General features: G+C 40.7%; 4 protein-coding genes across 7 annotated transcripts; all 4 read right to left on the bottom strand.

Annotated features, from left to right (window-relative positions):
- Positions 1 to 981: 981 nt before the first annotated feature.
- On the bottom strand, positions 982 to 3,502 carry LOC115627384 (BTB/POZ domain-containing protein 17). Its single transcript, XM_030523037.1, has 4 exons — positions 3,281 to 3,502; positions 2,213 to 3,221; positions 1,974 to 2,131; positions 982 to 1,910 (listed from the first exon to the last, which is right to left on the bottom strand). The coding sequence occupies exons 1-4, from the start codon at positions 3,500 to 3,502 to the stop codon at positions 1,656 to 1,658; spliced, it is 1,644 nt and encodes a 547-aa protein (XP_030378897.1). The 3' UTR covers positions 982 to 1,655.
- A 782-nt stretch (positions 3,503 to 4,284) lies between these two features.
- On the bottom strand, positions 4,285 to 7,197 carry LOC115627101 (thioredoxin domain-containing protein 5 homolog). The gene is made up of 3 exons (XM_030522657.1): positions 6,934 to 7,197; positions 5,217 to 5,625; positions 4,285 to 5,153 (listed from the first exon to the last, which is right to left on the bottom strand). The coding sequence occupies exons 1-3, from the start codon at positions 7,119 to 7,121 to the stop codon at positions 4,509 to 4,511; spliced, it is 1,242 nt and encodes a 413-aa protein (XP_030378517.1). The 5' UTR covers positions 7,122 to 7,197; the 3' UTR covers positions 4,285 to 4,508.
- A 158-nt stretch (positions 7,198 to 7,355) lies between these two features.
- On the bottom strand, positions 7,356 to 7,955 carry LOC115627321 (coiled-coil domain-containing protein 86). The gene is made up of 2 exons (XM_030522963.1): positions 7,766 to 7,955; positions 7,356 to 7,711 (listed from the first exon to the last, which is right to left on the bottom strand). Exons 1-2 carry the CDS (start codon positions 7,900 to 7,902, stop codon positions 7,420 to 7,422), a joined length of 429 nt encoding a protein of 142 aa, XP_030378823.1. The 5' UTR covers positions 7,903 to 7,955; the 3' UTR covers positions 7,356 to 7,419.
- Positions 7,956 to 8,108: 153 nt separating this feature from the next.
- On the bottom strand, positions 8,109 to 13,085 carry LOC115627120 (solute carrier family 25 member 40-like). Of its 4 annotated transcripts, none has more exons than XM_030522689.1 (6): positions 10,665 to 10,796; positions 9,639 to 9,912; positions 9,354 to 9,523; positions 8,793 to 9,296; positions 8,635 to 8,716; positions 8,109 to 8,583 (listed from the first exon to the last, which is right to left on the bottom strand). In XM_030522689.1, the coding sequence occupies exons 2-6, from the start codon at positions 9,868 to 9,870 to the stop codon at positions 8,279 to 8,281; spliced, it is 1,293 nt and encodes a 430-aa protein (XP_030378549.1). In that variant the 5' UTR covers positions 9,871 to 9,912; positions 10,665 to 10,796; the 3' UTR covers positions 8,109 to 8,278. The 4 variants fall into 4 exon arrangements, with proteins under 4 accessions (XP_030378549.1, XP_030378550.1, XP_030378547.1 ...); XM_030522690.1 differs by having other exon boundaries at positions 8,109 to 8,562; XM_030522687.1 differs by lacking the exons at positions 8,109 to 8,583; positions 8,635 to 8,716; positions 8,793 to 9,296; positions 9,354 to 9,523 and adding exons at positions 11,864 to 12,406; positions 12,468 to 12,658; positions 12,723 to 13,001; positions 13,062 to 13,085 and having other exon boundaries at positions 9,784 to 9,912; positions 10,665 to 10,995.
- Between the last annotated feature and the right edge of the window lie 413 nt (positions 13,086 to 13,498).

The following is a 13,498-nucleotide window of genomic DNA, read 5'->3' as shown; positions in this document are numbered from 1 at the left end:
GTACATATTTGAAAAGTTATTCAAGGGCGAGTCGCATTTGGATTTCGGTCTTTCCGACGCAGTGTGGACCATAAAGTAATAAATTGATGGCAGAGGTAAATATGATTTTGCTATAGACGAATAGATACGCTATGCTGTGGCATATCTCCTAATAACGAAATTATATAGCCAGCATAGATTTTGTCTTACCAAATCCTAGATTGCCTCTTCATAGTGCTATGAGTTCTACTATAAAAACCAGTCATGAATAATCTCATGCTTTATCAAAATCTTTATATATTTCTATAGAGTATTAAAACTTTGACGCATCACAGATTTTTATATCGAATTTCTAGTTCACACAATAACTATTTATAGCATTGGTTTTTTGCCCTCATTTAGAAAGTTTTCTGTGAGGAAGGTTGAAGATCCTTATCGAATAGTGCCAGACTAATACATAAAAGTGGTTGAAAATTTTAATGAATTTTGTTTTATATTTACAAAAAAAAAAAAACACTCTTTGGGTTTTTAAAGTATGCTTTATTCCCACGAACTTGGGACTTTGGAGAGCATCGCAGCATAGCAATCGACTCCTCAAAAGTAAGGAAATAAGGGAAGAGCCTTTATCTTTCATATTAATTCATCAACCATCCCAATAAAGTTATTCTATACAGCCTGTTTCCATTTCCGAATTCGACTAAATTATGCGAAATTCAAATTTTGCAATCATCTCTTCAGAATTAGTCGTATAATGCTTTTGCTTCTTGTTTGTCATCAACTATAAATAACAGTACCTCAAAAATTCCTGTAAACCAACAAATCGACATTCAATGATATATATTATATTTAAAAAACCAACTGTATCGTTTGTTATCGTAAATTAATAATTTGTTGGAATCAACGCATAAATAGTGAAAACATTTGTGAATTGGTCGAAGTAACGAGGTGAGTCTTGTTTAATATTATCTTTTCTAGTGGGGGAAAAGTGTTAAAAATGCCAGATTCTTTTTCAATACAAATCAACGTTTATTGACATTTTCCTCGTACGGATCTAATGTTGACTGATGTGGCCATTGCGCTGCATGTTAACTTAATCTAAAATCGACTGCAACTTCAACTAAAAATGCACCACAATCCTGTAGCCTTGCTATACACTTTTTTGACTTAACTAATAAAAAACAAACACTTTAAAATGAAGAATTTAAGGATAATTGGACTTAAAAACCGAATATAGATATAGATATAGAAATTTGATACATAAATTATCTCTAAATGTAGATGCGTTATTATTGCATTCAGGTCAACTTATCCGTCATTAATTGATTATCATGATAAGTAGCTGACAGATAAACTGGTGTGAATTGGAGCTGAATTCTTGACATTTACAGCGCAACGGTCAGTGCACACTTACATACATAAGTATGTATATAATATACAGATGCTTCAGATGCGCGTATTATGTTGATTTATACATTACATTTAAATATACATATATACACATATATGTGTGTGTACTTTTAGGCATATGTGTAAGTATATGCATATATAGGTTGGTTTTGGGAGCACTGGTTACCTACGTATATAATATTTATATATATATATGGGTGTGTGTTGGTGTGTCTGTAGTGTCTGTGAAGCGAGTTCACAGTTTTCTATTGCTCTACGGAACTGTGTGCTTAAAACTGAAATGGCGGCGTATCGCGACAGGTGTGGGCATCCATTGGTGTGATAACGACATGCAGAGACAATGTATTCCGCTGGTTGCCAGTTAAATGGGGACTTAAGTAAGGCGATGTGTGCTCCAGTTCCTCGTAGGGCAATAGATTGTCTAGATTGATGACACGGGAGTCATCGGAAAAGTATTCGGTGCGTTCAATTACGGTGCGAATGTGCGTTATTTTGTTTTGAACGCCAACGATGAGCACAGCAACCTAAAATACATATACACAGAGTTAAAATGATCGTTAAATCGATAATATATATTTGCCACCAACCTTAAAGCGCTCTTCACAAATCGTCTGGTGCTTGCAGGTGACACGCAAGCGTACAATATTGAGCGAGCAGCCGGGCACATCCTCACCCCACACCATTTTGGCTCTGTTATACTTGACGCCACGTGGAAAAAACTCAATTTCCCAGGTCATGCAAGGATCTAGCACAGAAGGAAGAACAATTAGTGCTTCAATATAAGACCACAATTTACTAAACTGAGCCCAAAACATTTACCACTCACCATCTTCAGTCTCGGCAATGTGACGCTGCGAAAAGAAGCATGTCACATAATTCTTGTAGTCCTCTATCTCATCAAAATTATGCACATCGATGCCCACACTCCAGGTATCATTCCAATAGAGACGTGGCGTAAACTGCAATTCACCGCCCTCGGAAGCGCGTATCTCACGCACACGATCCTCCTGTCCGGACTGATAGCTCATCCCAATGGCAATCCGTTCGACCAGAAACTCCTTATGGTACTCAATTAGTGGCACAATCAGTAGATGTGCCAATTCGCGCGGCGTCATCATACCAAAGCGTATATGTACGACAGTCTGCTCGATTAGTTCCATAAAATTGTTGGCACTAGCCTTCTTATCGGCGCTTGTATTGGCTGTGGTGTCCGACTGTTCGCGTCGATGCAGCAGCCATGTCTGAAGTATAGTAAAGAGTTTGTACTCGCTGGCGATGACAATGTCATTCTGCTGCAGAAGCAGTATTAATATGGCCGGATCCATGTCCACAAAGTCCTTGGACTCGGCCACCATTTCCAGATTCCATTTGAGGAAACGCTTCAGCGTCTCGGTGAGATCATTATGCGTGGGCGAGAAAGAGAGCGTATATTGCAGCCATGATACCAGATAGCCGCTGGTAGCTGCTTTCGCCACATGCTTCATCATATAGCCCACGCATAATTCGATGAGGTCGCGCACATTATATTTGTCGGAGAGCGCCAGCATCGGCATTACTGTCTGCAGATTAACTTCGATGTGGCCCACATACAGGTATTTGATGAACTGTGGAAAAACGGCCGAGCAGCACGCCTCCTCGTGCAGCTCAATTATGTGTTTGCTGCACTCATTCCACTCCGGGTTCATGAGCATCACCTGGAAAACATCGCTGCTGGCGCAAAGTATAACACGGTGTGCGGGATATTCTTTCCCATCTACCAACAACACAATATCCGACATCAGCTGCTCAGCATAAAGGTGTGCGATTTTGTTCAGAACGCTGTTAGCATCAATCATCTGCAAATAAGGGGCAGCAATGAAATCTTTGGAACATATCTCTAGTGTTGCATACTCACAGTACTCGCACCATCCTGTGCCTCGTCCGACTCCAAGCATTTGCGTCTCTTGGCATCCTGGTCATCTGTTGGATTGGTAAGGCCTTCTGTACCATTGGTGGCTGCATTGGCGTTATCAGCACCACCATTGCCACAGCCTGCTGCGCCACCAGCGACAGCAGCCGCAGCAGCACCAGCCGCGCCCCCACCCCCACCGCCACCATTGCTATTGGCTACGTTCATAGAATTCCAGTTCCCTGTCCGCAATGGTTGATCAAACAACCTGGACAGTCCGCTCGTATTATTATTAAAGAGATTTGGTAGACTTTTTCAACCGTTTATATACAGAATATAACGATCACAAAGCACAACCATTACGATTACCAAACCTTTATTTTGCTCACAATATAAAGCACAACAATCTGTGTTCTTAGGGATGCGCGACATTGCATCGCTGTTATCGATAACCTTTTAAGCTCAACGACTATCGAAAGTCTGACATCGGCGCTCAATCAAATTTTTCAAAAACAGCTACAAAATATAAATCAATATTTAATTAAATGTAAAACAATTTAATAATTTTTAATATTGGATTAATCTGGTTCAAGTTGAATTGTTTATATAATATTAACTCAGATTATCGAAATATCAAAGCAAATAGTCTTTAAGAGTGCGTTTCAAGAGCAGCGCAATTTTGCTTTTGGCCCACAACTTCAAACAAACAACTGAAAAATGCAAATAAACATTTTAGGTTTAGCAGCAAAATGTGTTTTTATTGTTTGGTAATTTTTATGATAGCAATAATCTGTATCGAACTTAAATGCTTATGTCGAGCTTTTCATAATATTAGAGGCCCAAATCCAAATCTGTAAATAGAGCTTTCTTTATCAAATCGTTATCTAAGCAAATACTCGTGCGTTTCAAGAGCAAAGCAAATTAAACATCAGTTCATTGTCTTTATTTGCTTTTAATATACAAAAAAACAATAATGCATTCGACTTGCTATAACCCAAATTAAAAAAAACTTTAAATAAAATATTAGTTCTATTACTAAACAAAAGCACAAAAATCATCACAAAAAACATAATTCATTCAGCTACTATTTGTTATACATATAAATTTAGTTTGTTTAAATGAGCGGCATAACCATCGACCATTGCTATCCATCGTAGTTTGCTCGCAGGTTCTTTTTGTTGTTGTTTTCTTAGTTCTTGGTTAGTGTAATGTATAAAAGGTGGCTTGGCAGACTTTAGAGCTCATCGTGACCGATGAATTTGTTCACATATGCTTGCAGTTCCGGCAGAGACCTGCTGCCTTCGTATTCGTTCTGTCGTTTGCCGTCCTTGTAGAGAAACAGCGTTGGATATCCCTCTACCTGCTGATCAATGCAGATCTGTTTATTCTCGGGCGCTGTGCAATCCACTTTAGCTATCACAATGCCTTGACCGCTGGCATGGGTCGCCGTTGCCAATTGTTCCCAAGTGGGCTGCAATTTCTGGCAATGACCGCACCATGGTGCGTAGAATTTGACAAAAGTAATGCCCGAGGCAATAGTTTGATCAAAAACGCCGTCTCCATTCAACGACTGAACATTCAGTTTTTTAGCGTCCTCACGATCATCCTTGGCCACCTCAATGGAATCCCCATTAACCTCATTGTTGCCCAAGGGTGCGCCGACCATTTTCTCAACATAGCTCTTTAGTGTGTCAAGGTCGCGGGAGCCCGAATACTTTTCAATCTTCTTGCCATCCTCGATCCACAGCAGTGTAGGGTAACCTTTTACTTCAAAGTCTTGGCATATGGGACGATATTGTGTGCAATCGATTTTAGAAATTGTTACTCCAGTCTCCTTAATCAGCTCCTTGGCCAGTTCCTCCCAAGTGGGCGCTAAACGCTGCAAATAGATGCACACAAATGCTTCACATGGAAAGGAAACTGGATATAGAAAGTACTCTACCTGGCAATGACTGCACCAAGGCGCGAAGAACTTCACAAAGTGATTGCCACTAGACACATGTTTGGCAAAGGTATCTTCGGTTAGTTCCACAACCTTGCCGATATTTGGATTAGTTTCGCTAGCGTCCTGTTCCTTTTGAGCATCCAATTCGATCTCCGTAGGCGTATTCAGTTCCTGATTGATGAAATCTGTAATCGCCGGCATATCGCGAGTGCCCTTGAACTTAACAGACTCCTTCTCGCCGAGCTTATATAGTCGCAATGTTGGATAGCCAGTCACTTGATGCTGGGCACACAATCCCTGATGTTTCGTGCAATCGACCTTAGCGATGATAACCTTTGGATCATCCACATTCATAATTTCGGCCAACTGCTCCCACAGAGGTGCCAAACGCTTGCAATGACCACACCTGTAAGATTCAACAGATTGAAGAGCATTATTTTTTATTATTAAATGCTTCGATCTCTGGCCGTCAGACCCATTTCTTAAGATGTAAAAATGTTTCAATAAGTTCATAAAAATGCAGACGAATACCTTTCTATTATTAAATAGCTTCATGTGTTCATTAAATCATAAAGTAATGTATTTGCTAAATAATAATGATGATGATTCCACACGTAATAACATTTATAGAAATATATTCTTAGCTTTGTCTTCCTTAGGTTTCGACTCCAAAAACGAACTTTTAACTACGAATTCAAATCAGTGCTAAAAATGGATTGCTATTCAAAAACAGCTATACTTTACAGGCCTTCTCCTTAAAGTTTTCTAACAAATATTTAAATTTTGTTATAGCACAGGAAATAAAGTAAAAGGGCTATTAACGGTTTACATATAATTAAATGCGGTCCTACTAAAAAAAATTGCTCTTAGCAATGGACTTAACTCTTCCGCAACTGGGAAATTGAAAAATCAACGCACAGCCCAAACGACGAGAGCCAAAAAGCAGAAACTTAGACTCAGGTTTCCTATCACAGTGTAGGACCAGTGAGCAAGGAAACGGTTTTTGAAAATTCGAGTTCCAAAGGGGGTACAAGGCGCTCTAACGTTTTATGAAAATCGTGAATTTATAGACCGATCGACTTGAAACTTGATTTTACTGCTCTAAGATTGAATACAAAAGAAACTGTATTCATCGTCTTTCGAAATTTTTCTTGGACATGTCTGTATAGATTTGTATCAAAAAGTTCGTCAAATGAGCAAAGACCTCTTTGTGCAATGGACAAAGGCGGGAAAAAGGAGACAATGGTGCCGATAAGACGGTCAGTGTGGCTACGCAAGTATATACATACAATGTATGTACAAAGCCATGTACTAAGCGTATTAGCATTTGTCAATCAACAAAAAAAAAAATGCTTCCTAGAACAAAGCCCATTTGATTATTTGTAGCGCCCTTATCATGGTACGTGGTCGTTTTGGATTTGAAAATGGGCCATAAACTATCAACAGCCTGGTGGGCCACGCATATGTTTTCAGCACACAGACATACATATATAAATATTTTAACTAAATACATACATATTTATTGCCATATGTACATACAGCTGTATATACATACTTATGTATGTATGTACATACAAATGTGTGTGCATGCGTGTCTTTCCGTCTGTACAGTGAAATATTGCTAGCACCCCTAATAGTGCTGATCCACAGATAATCATAGTTCAAAAATTGTGGAACTCGAACTATGTTACATACAGAATTTTGACATAATTACCATGGCGCAAAAAACTTCACAAATACATTGCCGGTCTCAATGAGGGCATCAAATTTTTCGGAGTCCAGTTCGACCGCAAACTGTTTTTCAGCGTTTTCGTTTTGCCCGTCATCGTTGGCCCGGACAAACGACACAGACGGCATAAATAGCGCACAAGCAGCGAGTGTTATTAAAAATCTAAGCGACATATTTATCTTTAGTGCTATTGTTCGTTATTCTCTACCCGGCTAGATTACAATTAATAATGTAAAACAGTTCGCTGCGACTAGATGATTAAAACGATACCACGAGTGCCATGATAGATGGTGTTTGCGGCATCGATACCGCTGCTTTCGTGCTGCCGATTCCTACTTGACCTCTTCAATACGCGCAACGAATTCCAAGCACAGTGGCAACTCTATGTATTAAAACACATGAAAATATAAACTAACATGTACTTTTATTTAAAAAAAAGAAGTTATGCCTAGCCTAGAAATATGTAGCTCTTTAGGCCACCTTAACTTGACTGATGTCACGCTTTTGAATCATACGCATCTGCTTCTTCTTCATTCGCTTCAATTTCGACGGATTTTTAATAATTTGCACAACCTCCGCGCGACGTTCGTTGGCCAGACGGCGCTCTGCGTTCTCGACACGACGCTGATGCTTTTGCACAGCCGCTTCCTTGCGCTGATCCTTGATTTCCTTGGACTTCTCCTTAATGTAGCGCAGCTCGTCGCGCAACGCCACCTTCTTTTCAAACGTCAGTCGATTCACGCTCTTTTTTATTGTGCTAAATCTGAAATACATTAGAATTAATTTTGGACTGCATATGACGATGCAACAGTCTTACTTTTGTTTTGGCGTCTTCCAGGGTCGGTTGGATTTCGGCTGACCGCGCGGTATTAAGTTTTCAGGCTTTTTCACCTTCTTCGCTTTTGACGGCACTGTTGGAGTTTTCGGAGTTCCACCTGCTTCTGAATCGCCCATATTAGTTAATGTATTGAAGTGAGGAAACTAAACAAAAACAGACGAAGTAACCACGTGCTGTCAAAACAATTCGACCGATAACGATATGCAACTAAACATATGTTCAATCAAGCACTGTTATCGGAGTCAACAGAGCTGCATTTAGTTAACTCTTCCAGCAAGGCGCGCACAAACTTCAAATGGTTGGCGACTCATCAAAAATTGTATCACAGTGTATAACAATAAGAATTTTATTCCACTAATCAATTTAACAAACGCACCGAGGGCATACAAAACCCAGACTAATAGTTGCACTCCAGCTAATTCACTGCGACCTAAGCATTATTTACATATGTATGTTTTTTATGTATTTTAAAGGCTGATAAAAACTGAAATACTATTTCCACTTTTTGTCCTCTGCTGTTGTTCCATAGGCCGTTTTTAAATCCACTACAGAATTGCTGGCAAGCTGCTCCTGATTGTGCTTATTGACATTATAGTGATAGAAGAAGGACTTGCTGTATTCGAAAGTGGATATCATGATAGCACAAGCAGGCGCCACTTTGAAGAGACGCGGTCCGAGTCCTGAAAATACGCCGCGCATACCATTCAGGCGATATATTTTTGCAAGGCGTTGTGCAACAGATGTCGTTGGTGTCGACACGCTTTTTGGTGGGTTATCTGCAATATTCAAACGTGTTCCTACATCAGTTTTAAGACAACAGTGCGAGCGAGAAGGCAATAGCGGCATACCTGCAAATATGAACTTTTCGCCAAATTCAATTTGTTCATGCGTTTTAATTACATCAAACGGTGTGGTAATCGTTGCGGCAACCTAGAAAAAACAAAAAAAAAAACAATGCATTAATTAGTTGTTTGAATAGATGGGAGATTTTCATTTGGTAACGTACAGAGCCCGATATCGCTCCGGCTATAAAACTGAAACCAAATGTTGGCTCGACAACATTAAATCGACTTTTTAGATATTCATAACATGTCCAGTAAATGCCAGAAAAGGGCACATCGCGCAATATTGTTGGCGGCAGCCCTCGCCACAAACCCAGCACACCCTGCGCTTGCACCACCTTCCGCACCGATCCAAGCATTTCGGCATGTGTCATCTTCTGTGATTGCATTTTCGTGCGGATCAGCTCGATGGGACTGACCAATGTAACCGCACATATGCGCGCCGTGACGCCCGCCATCAGGGGCACAAGCATTGGAATGTCACGGCCAAAGGGTGTTCCTTTAACTGGTGTCAGGTACTTGTAGTGCAGATCGATGAAGCGAGCCTTGAATTGCTCATAAGCTACAAAATAGATGATCGTCGAGGGTAGAGCGGATATGAGTGTAGGGCTAAGGCCGGACCACAATGAGCCGATGCCCTCGTTGCGGCTTATTTTGATGAAGGCATCCTAAATGAGAAAGCAAATATTAAGGAAATGTTTACTTAAATTCTAGTCGCAACTTACAATGGTGCCTGTAAAGTGTGGCGCTGGCTTAGAAAAGGAATTGCTGGGCGTATTCGGACCACAGGGACATATGTGATCCATTAACCCATTACAATACAGGAAACATTTGTTTGACAGCAACAGCGACTGCTGGGCCTGCAGGCGTGTTTTGATCACATCCAATGGGGTCACTGCAATGGCAATTAGCAAATGTTGTGGTGAAATTCACACGCGATTTCATTTCTATATACACACATTTATATGTACATACATATGTATATGTGCGTTTGTTTGCTGTAAACTTACTAAAGCAGGCCGTTATCATGGCGCCCGTACAAGCGGAAACTACTTGCTGGAGAGGTCGGATGCGAAACCTTGGATCCGTCATGGTCACCTGGGATTTTGTGTGAGATCTTGCCGACCCCATTGGCTTGCTACTGGGGTTCTCATAATTTGTTGCCGCCGTAGCCGTTGTTGTTGCGTTCGCTGGTTTTATTTTTGCCGCACTTGCCTCCGCCTTCGCCGCCGTCTCCGGCATGTTCTTTAGTTATGTTTGCTCGTCAATGTGCTCTTCGACAGGCTACGGGTTTTACATGTGTTTGTGCAAGTGGTTTCAGTTTAATTTTGTCATATATATTGAAATTTTAAATGAAATTAATTTCATTAATACAACTTTAGATTAAAATACAACTATAACCTAATAAACACGAATCAAAATCCAATCCGCCTATCTTGTAGTCTGTCATTTCGTTTACGCACATTGCTATATAGTCGGTCAGCTGTTCTCGTGCTATCGATTTTGCTAAACCGCTAATCGATACAACTATCTAATGAGTCGATTGGCGCTATCGTTATTCAAACATTAAAATCTACTTATCAGCATGAATAAAAAATATTTAGGACATTCCGGCAACCGATTATCATGACTATTTAGCTTATTTAAAACGAAAATTGAGAAAAACAAAAGAATATCATAATTATTGAGAGAATATAAAATACTTATATAAATTTAAGCGAAAGCACGATTTTGGAGTTTGGTTAAAAAGACGGACCTACTTTTTTGTAAATTGGGAAAAATAAGAGCTAATGAGTCGACTTTTGTGGCACTCTAATATTCTAATAATACCACCTTCCAAAAAAGTTCTCATAGCATAAATTCCAACAATATTTGTTCTCTTTTGCCAAGAACCTAGCAATGAAAGTACCGTGCTGCTTGAGGTTTTGCTGCATAATTAAGTTATGGCTTTATTACACGATTCGTGTTCTCGTTACAAGCTCTACTATTGTCGTCAATGTCGTGGTTGGGTCCATTGTATTGCGTGCGGTACATACCGGTTTCTTGTAGATCAAGGTTGTAGTGAAAGAAGAAGGCCTTGCTATACTCAAACGTCGATATCATGATGGCACAGGCTGGGACCACACGTAACATTCGTGGCATAACTCCAATATAAAGTCCTCGTAGCCCATGCTGCCGATAAATCACTCCGAGCCGTGCAAACACCGACTGCCGTCCAGTAGCCGCTCCAGCAGTGGCGGATGTCGCTTGAATTCCATTGCCAACCTTGCGGGACGATCTCGAGTCCGTGTACAGCACATCTTGGCCCAATTCGATTTGTGTGTGAGTTGTTATCAAATCGAAGGGCATTGTTACCCATGTGGCTAGCTGTGACGATAGAGAGTTCAGGGTGATTCAGAATAAAATATTATACTGAAGCCTCTCTTTGCAGTTCCAAGATCGGAGTCGATCTCTTATTCGAGCTCTGGAAGCGTCCAATGGAAGTTTTCGACTCTTCAGAACCGTAAATAATTCAAAAGTTTCTATACTCTGAGATGACCCAGCTGTGTAGCCTTATATCATACTAAAAGAAGATATTGCGACTCTTAATATGATCTTACCCTAGCTTTTTAGTTTTAAGAATTGAGTTTGAAATAATTTCGTGTTTTTGAAAACTATGATCAACTATTTCAGCTCACAGATGATCTTAAGTCTTAGCTACGTTCCTAGACTCAAAACCTCATTAACTTTAGATAAATAGTTCTCATAACCGAGTTTGAGACGCTATTGCAGTTTTGGTATTAAAATTTTTAATTTGAGCAAGAAATAGAAAAATATTATTTCCAGAAAAGCTACATATAACCTACTAATCGACTCTATAAGGTGAACTGTATTGTCTTATTTTCTCTTAAAAAAAGGTCTTGAACCTAAGAGCTAAGCTCATAGACTTGAATGAAATGTAGCCCTATATGAATAGTTTCTATATTAAAGAAATAGTTTCTATATTGTGGAAACTCTTGAAAGCTATTCTTTACTAATTGGGTACTATGACAATCTTAAATCATCACAGTAAAGGTTACTTAACTCAGCCCTAGATTAATAGTTTATAGAGTTTCGCCTGGAAAGTTCTCAAAATCTAGAACAGAATAATTAGACTGTGATCGCACTTCAGCAATCTGAGCGCTCTACTTTCTACTCCAATTACATTTAAGAGTGGGAACTACAATATAATATTAGGCCTATTAGGCATACCCACCGCGCCAGATGCTGCCCCTGTTATGAAGCTAAACCAGAACGTTGGCTCGGTGACGTCAAAGGCTCGCTTCAACGACTCGTAGGCGGCCCAATAGGTACCAGAAAAGGGGGCGTCGCGCATCACTGTGGGTGGCCAACCGCGCCACAATCCCAGCACACCTTGGGTGCGTATCAGGGAGCGTAGGACCAGCCATAGCTCCGCATAGGTCATGTAGCCTGATTGCATCTTAATGCGTACCATTTCGATGGGTGTGATGGCCGTCACAACGACGGTCCGAGCACATATACCCGAGGCCATGGGCACCATATAAGGTAGAGCCAATGTAGGGGGTGCCATTTCTTGGCGACTACCAGTCCCTCCAGTTTCTCTGGGAATTAGTGAGCGGCGTTGACACATATAATAGAGATTGGCGAACGAGTGTTTCAGATATTCGTAGGTGAGAAAGTAGATTATAGTGGAGGGTAGCGCTGAGACCAGAGTGGGACTTAGACCGGCCCAAAGACCTGTTATGCCGCTGCTGCAGAGTATCTTCAGAAAGGCGTCCTGAACACATGGAAGAAGAAGGGGGCAATGCAATTGGCAGACAATTCTACTGCCCACTTACCATAGCACCTCGCAATGGGCGCATGCTCAGATCCCTGCTGCCGGCTCTCGGCAGGCACTCGCTGGCATTTGGTTTACAAATATGGGTCATAAGTCCATTGTGGAAGACATAGCAGAGTCTCGAGACTGTGGGTCTATGGCGCATCGTATGCTGCGTTTGGACGCGAGTCTTAACAACCTCCAGAGGCGTTACTGTCCAAATATAGCTATTGTTTTTGGACAATCGGTACCGTAGATCGGATCTCATTACACTTACCTACAAATGTCGTTATCAGACCACCAATTAGAGCAGAGACTACTTGCTGCATCGGTTTGATGCGATATCTTGGATCCTCGATCAGCACCGATGTGGGCAATCGTAGCGGATCCAAATCTGCCTCCTGTTCGACATCCTTCTCTTTGTGCGATGACGATGTCTCCTCAAAATCATGTTCCTGCCCATGTTCGTAACTCTGTCCATGCTCGTGTCCGTGCCTTTCTCTCTGCGTATTTTCATCCGACGGCATTTTCATGTGGCGCGGCAACTTGGAGCTGACTATAGTTTAGTTTTTGTATATCGGTCTGAATTTTTGATTATTGAAACGTGCACACTCACTGTGATGGCGCGCGAGGCGTAGCTTACTCCGATTCCATCCCAACTCACAGATAAATTCAATTCAAAATTCAGAACGTATTATATTCACAACAGTGGACTGCAGTCCATGCTAGTGTTGAAGTATTAAGGAGTAGTTTTGAATTAGGCTGCAAAATATCGGAGGTATTGATGGTTACCGATTCTTCGTTTACAACACCAAGCAACTTCGTAGTAGCTCTGGTTCTGGATTGCAGCAATAAAATGTTTCAAAGAGTCGGGTATAATACCCAGAAGAATCGAAAACAGTTTTAGAAATAAACTCGGCTCTAATTCTCGGCAAGATTAATTCCCTTGACAACTAATCCCTATTGATAAACGTATAGCTAGACAGACTCACTTCTACAGAAAAGCTTTCTTCCACAAGCACGTTGACGAATTAAACCCCTTTAACTGGTCCA

The sequence above is a fragment of the Scaptodrosophila lebanonensis genome, unplaced genomic scaffold (assembly GCF_003285725.1).
Source record: "Scaptodrosophila lebanonensis strain 11010-0011.00,11010-0021.00 unplaced genomic scaffold, SlebRS2 tig00000092-arrow-pilon, whole genome shotgun sequence".
NCBI classification, from domain to species: Eukaryota; Metazoa; Arthropoda; class Insecta; order Diptera; family Drosophilidae; genus Scaptodrosophila; species Scaptodrosophila lebanonensis.
Note: the sequence above shows the minus strand (reverse complement) of the source record. Positions and strands in the feature narration are given on the sequence as shown.

Bases quoted from the DNA above. Each gene is read 5' to 3' on its own strand.
- LOC115627120 (XM_030522687.1), bottom strand. From the start codon at position 12,978: ATGAAAATGCCGTCGGATGAAAATACGCAGAGAGAAAGGCACGGACAC. The intron at 12,407-12,467 runs GTAAGTGGGCAG...CCATGTGTTCAG, and splicing joins GCCCATTGCGAGGTGCTATG to GACGCCTTTCTGAAGATACT. The intron at 10,996-11,863 runs GTGGGTATGCCT...CTATCGTCACAG, and splicing joins CAGGGGCAGCATCTGGCGCG to CTAGCCACATGGGTAACAAT.
- LOC115627384 (XM_030523037.1), bottom strand. From the start codon at position 3,502: ATGAACGTAGCCAATAGCAATGGTGGCGGTGGGGGTGGGGGCGCGGCT. The intron at 2,132-2,212 runs GTGAGTGGTAAA...CTTCTGTGCTAG, and splicing joins CATTGCCGAGACTGAAGATG to ATCCTTGCATGACCTGGGAA. The intron at 1,911-1,973 runs GTTGGTGGCAAA...TATGTATTTTAG, and splicing joins TTTGTGAAGAGCGCTTTAAG to GTTGCTGTGCTCATCGTTGG.
- LOC115627101 (XM_030522657.1), bottom strand. From the start codon at position 7,121: ATGTCGCTTAGATTTTTAATAACACTCGCTGCTTGTGCGCTATTTATG. The intron at 5,626-6,933 runs GTAATTATGTCA...TGAATCTTACAG, and splicing joins GTGAAGTTTTTTGCGCCATG to GTGTGGTCATTGCAAGCGTT. The intron at 5,154-5,216 runs GTAGAGTACTTT...ATCTATTTGCAG, and splicing joins CTTGGTGCAGTCATTGCCAG to CGTTTAGCGCCCACTTGGGA.
- LOC115627321 (XM_030522963.1), bottom strand. From the start codon at position 7,902: ATGGGCGATTCAGAAGCAGGTGGAACTCCGAAAACTCCAACAGTGCCG. The intron at 7,712-7,765 runs GTAAGACTGTTG...AATGTATTTCAG, and splicing joins TGGAAGACGCCAAAACAAAA to ATTTAGCACAATAAAAAAGA.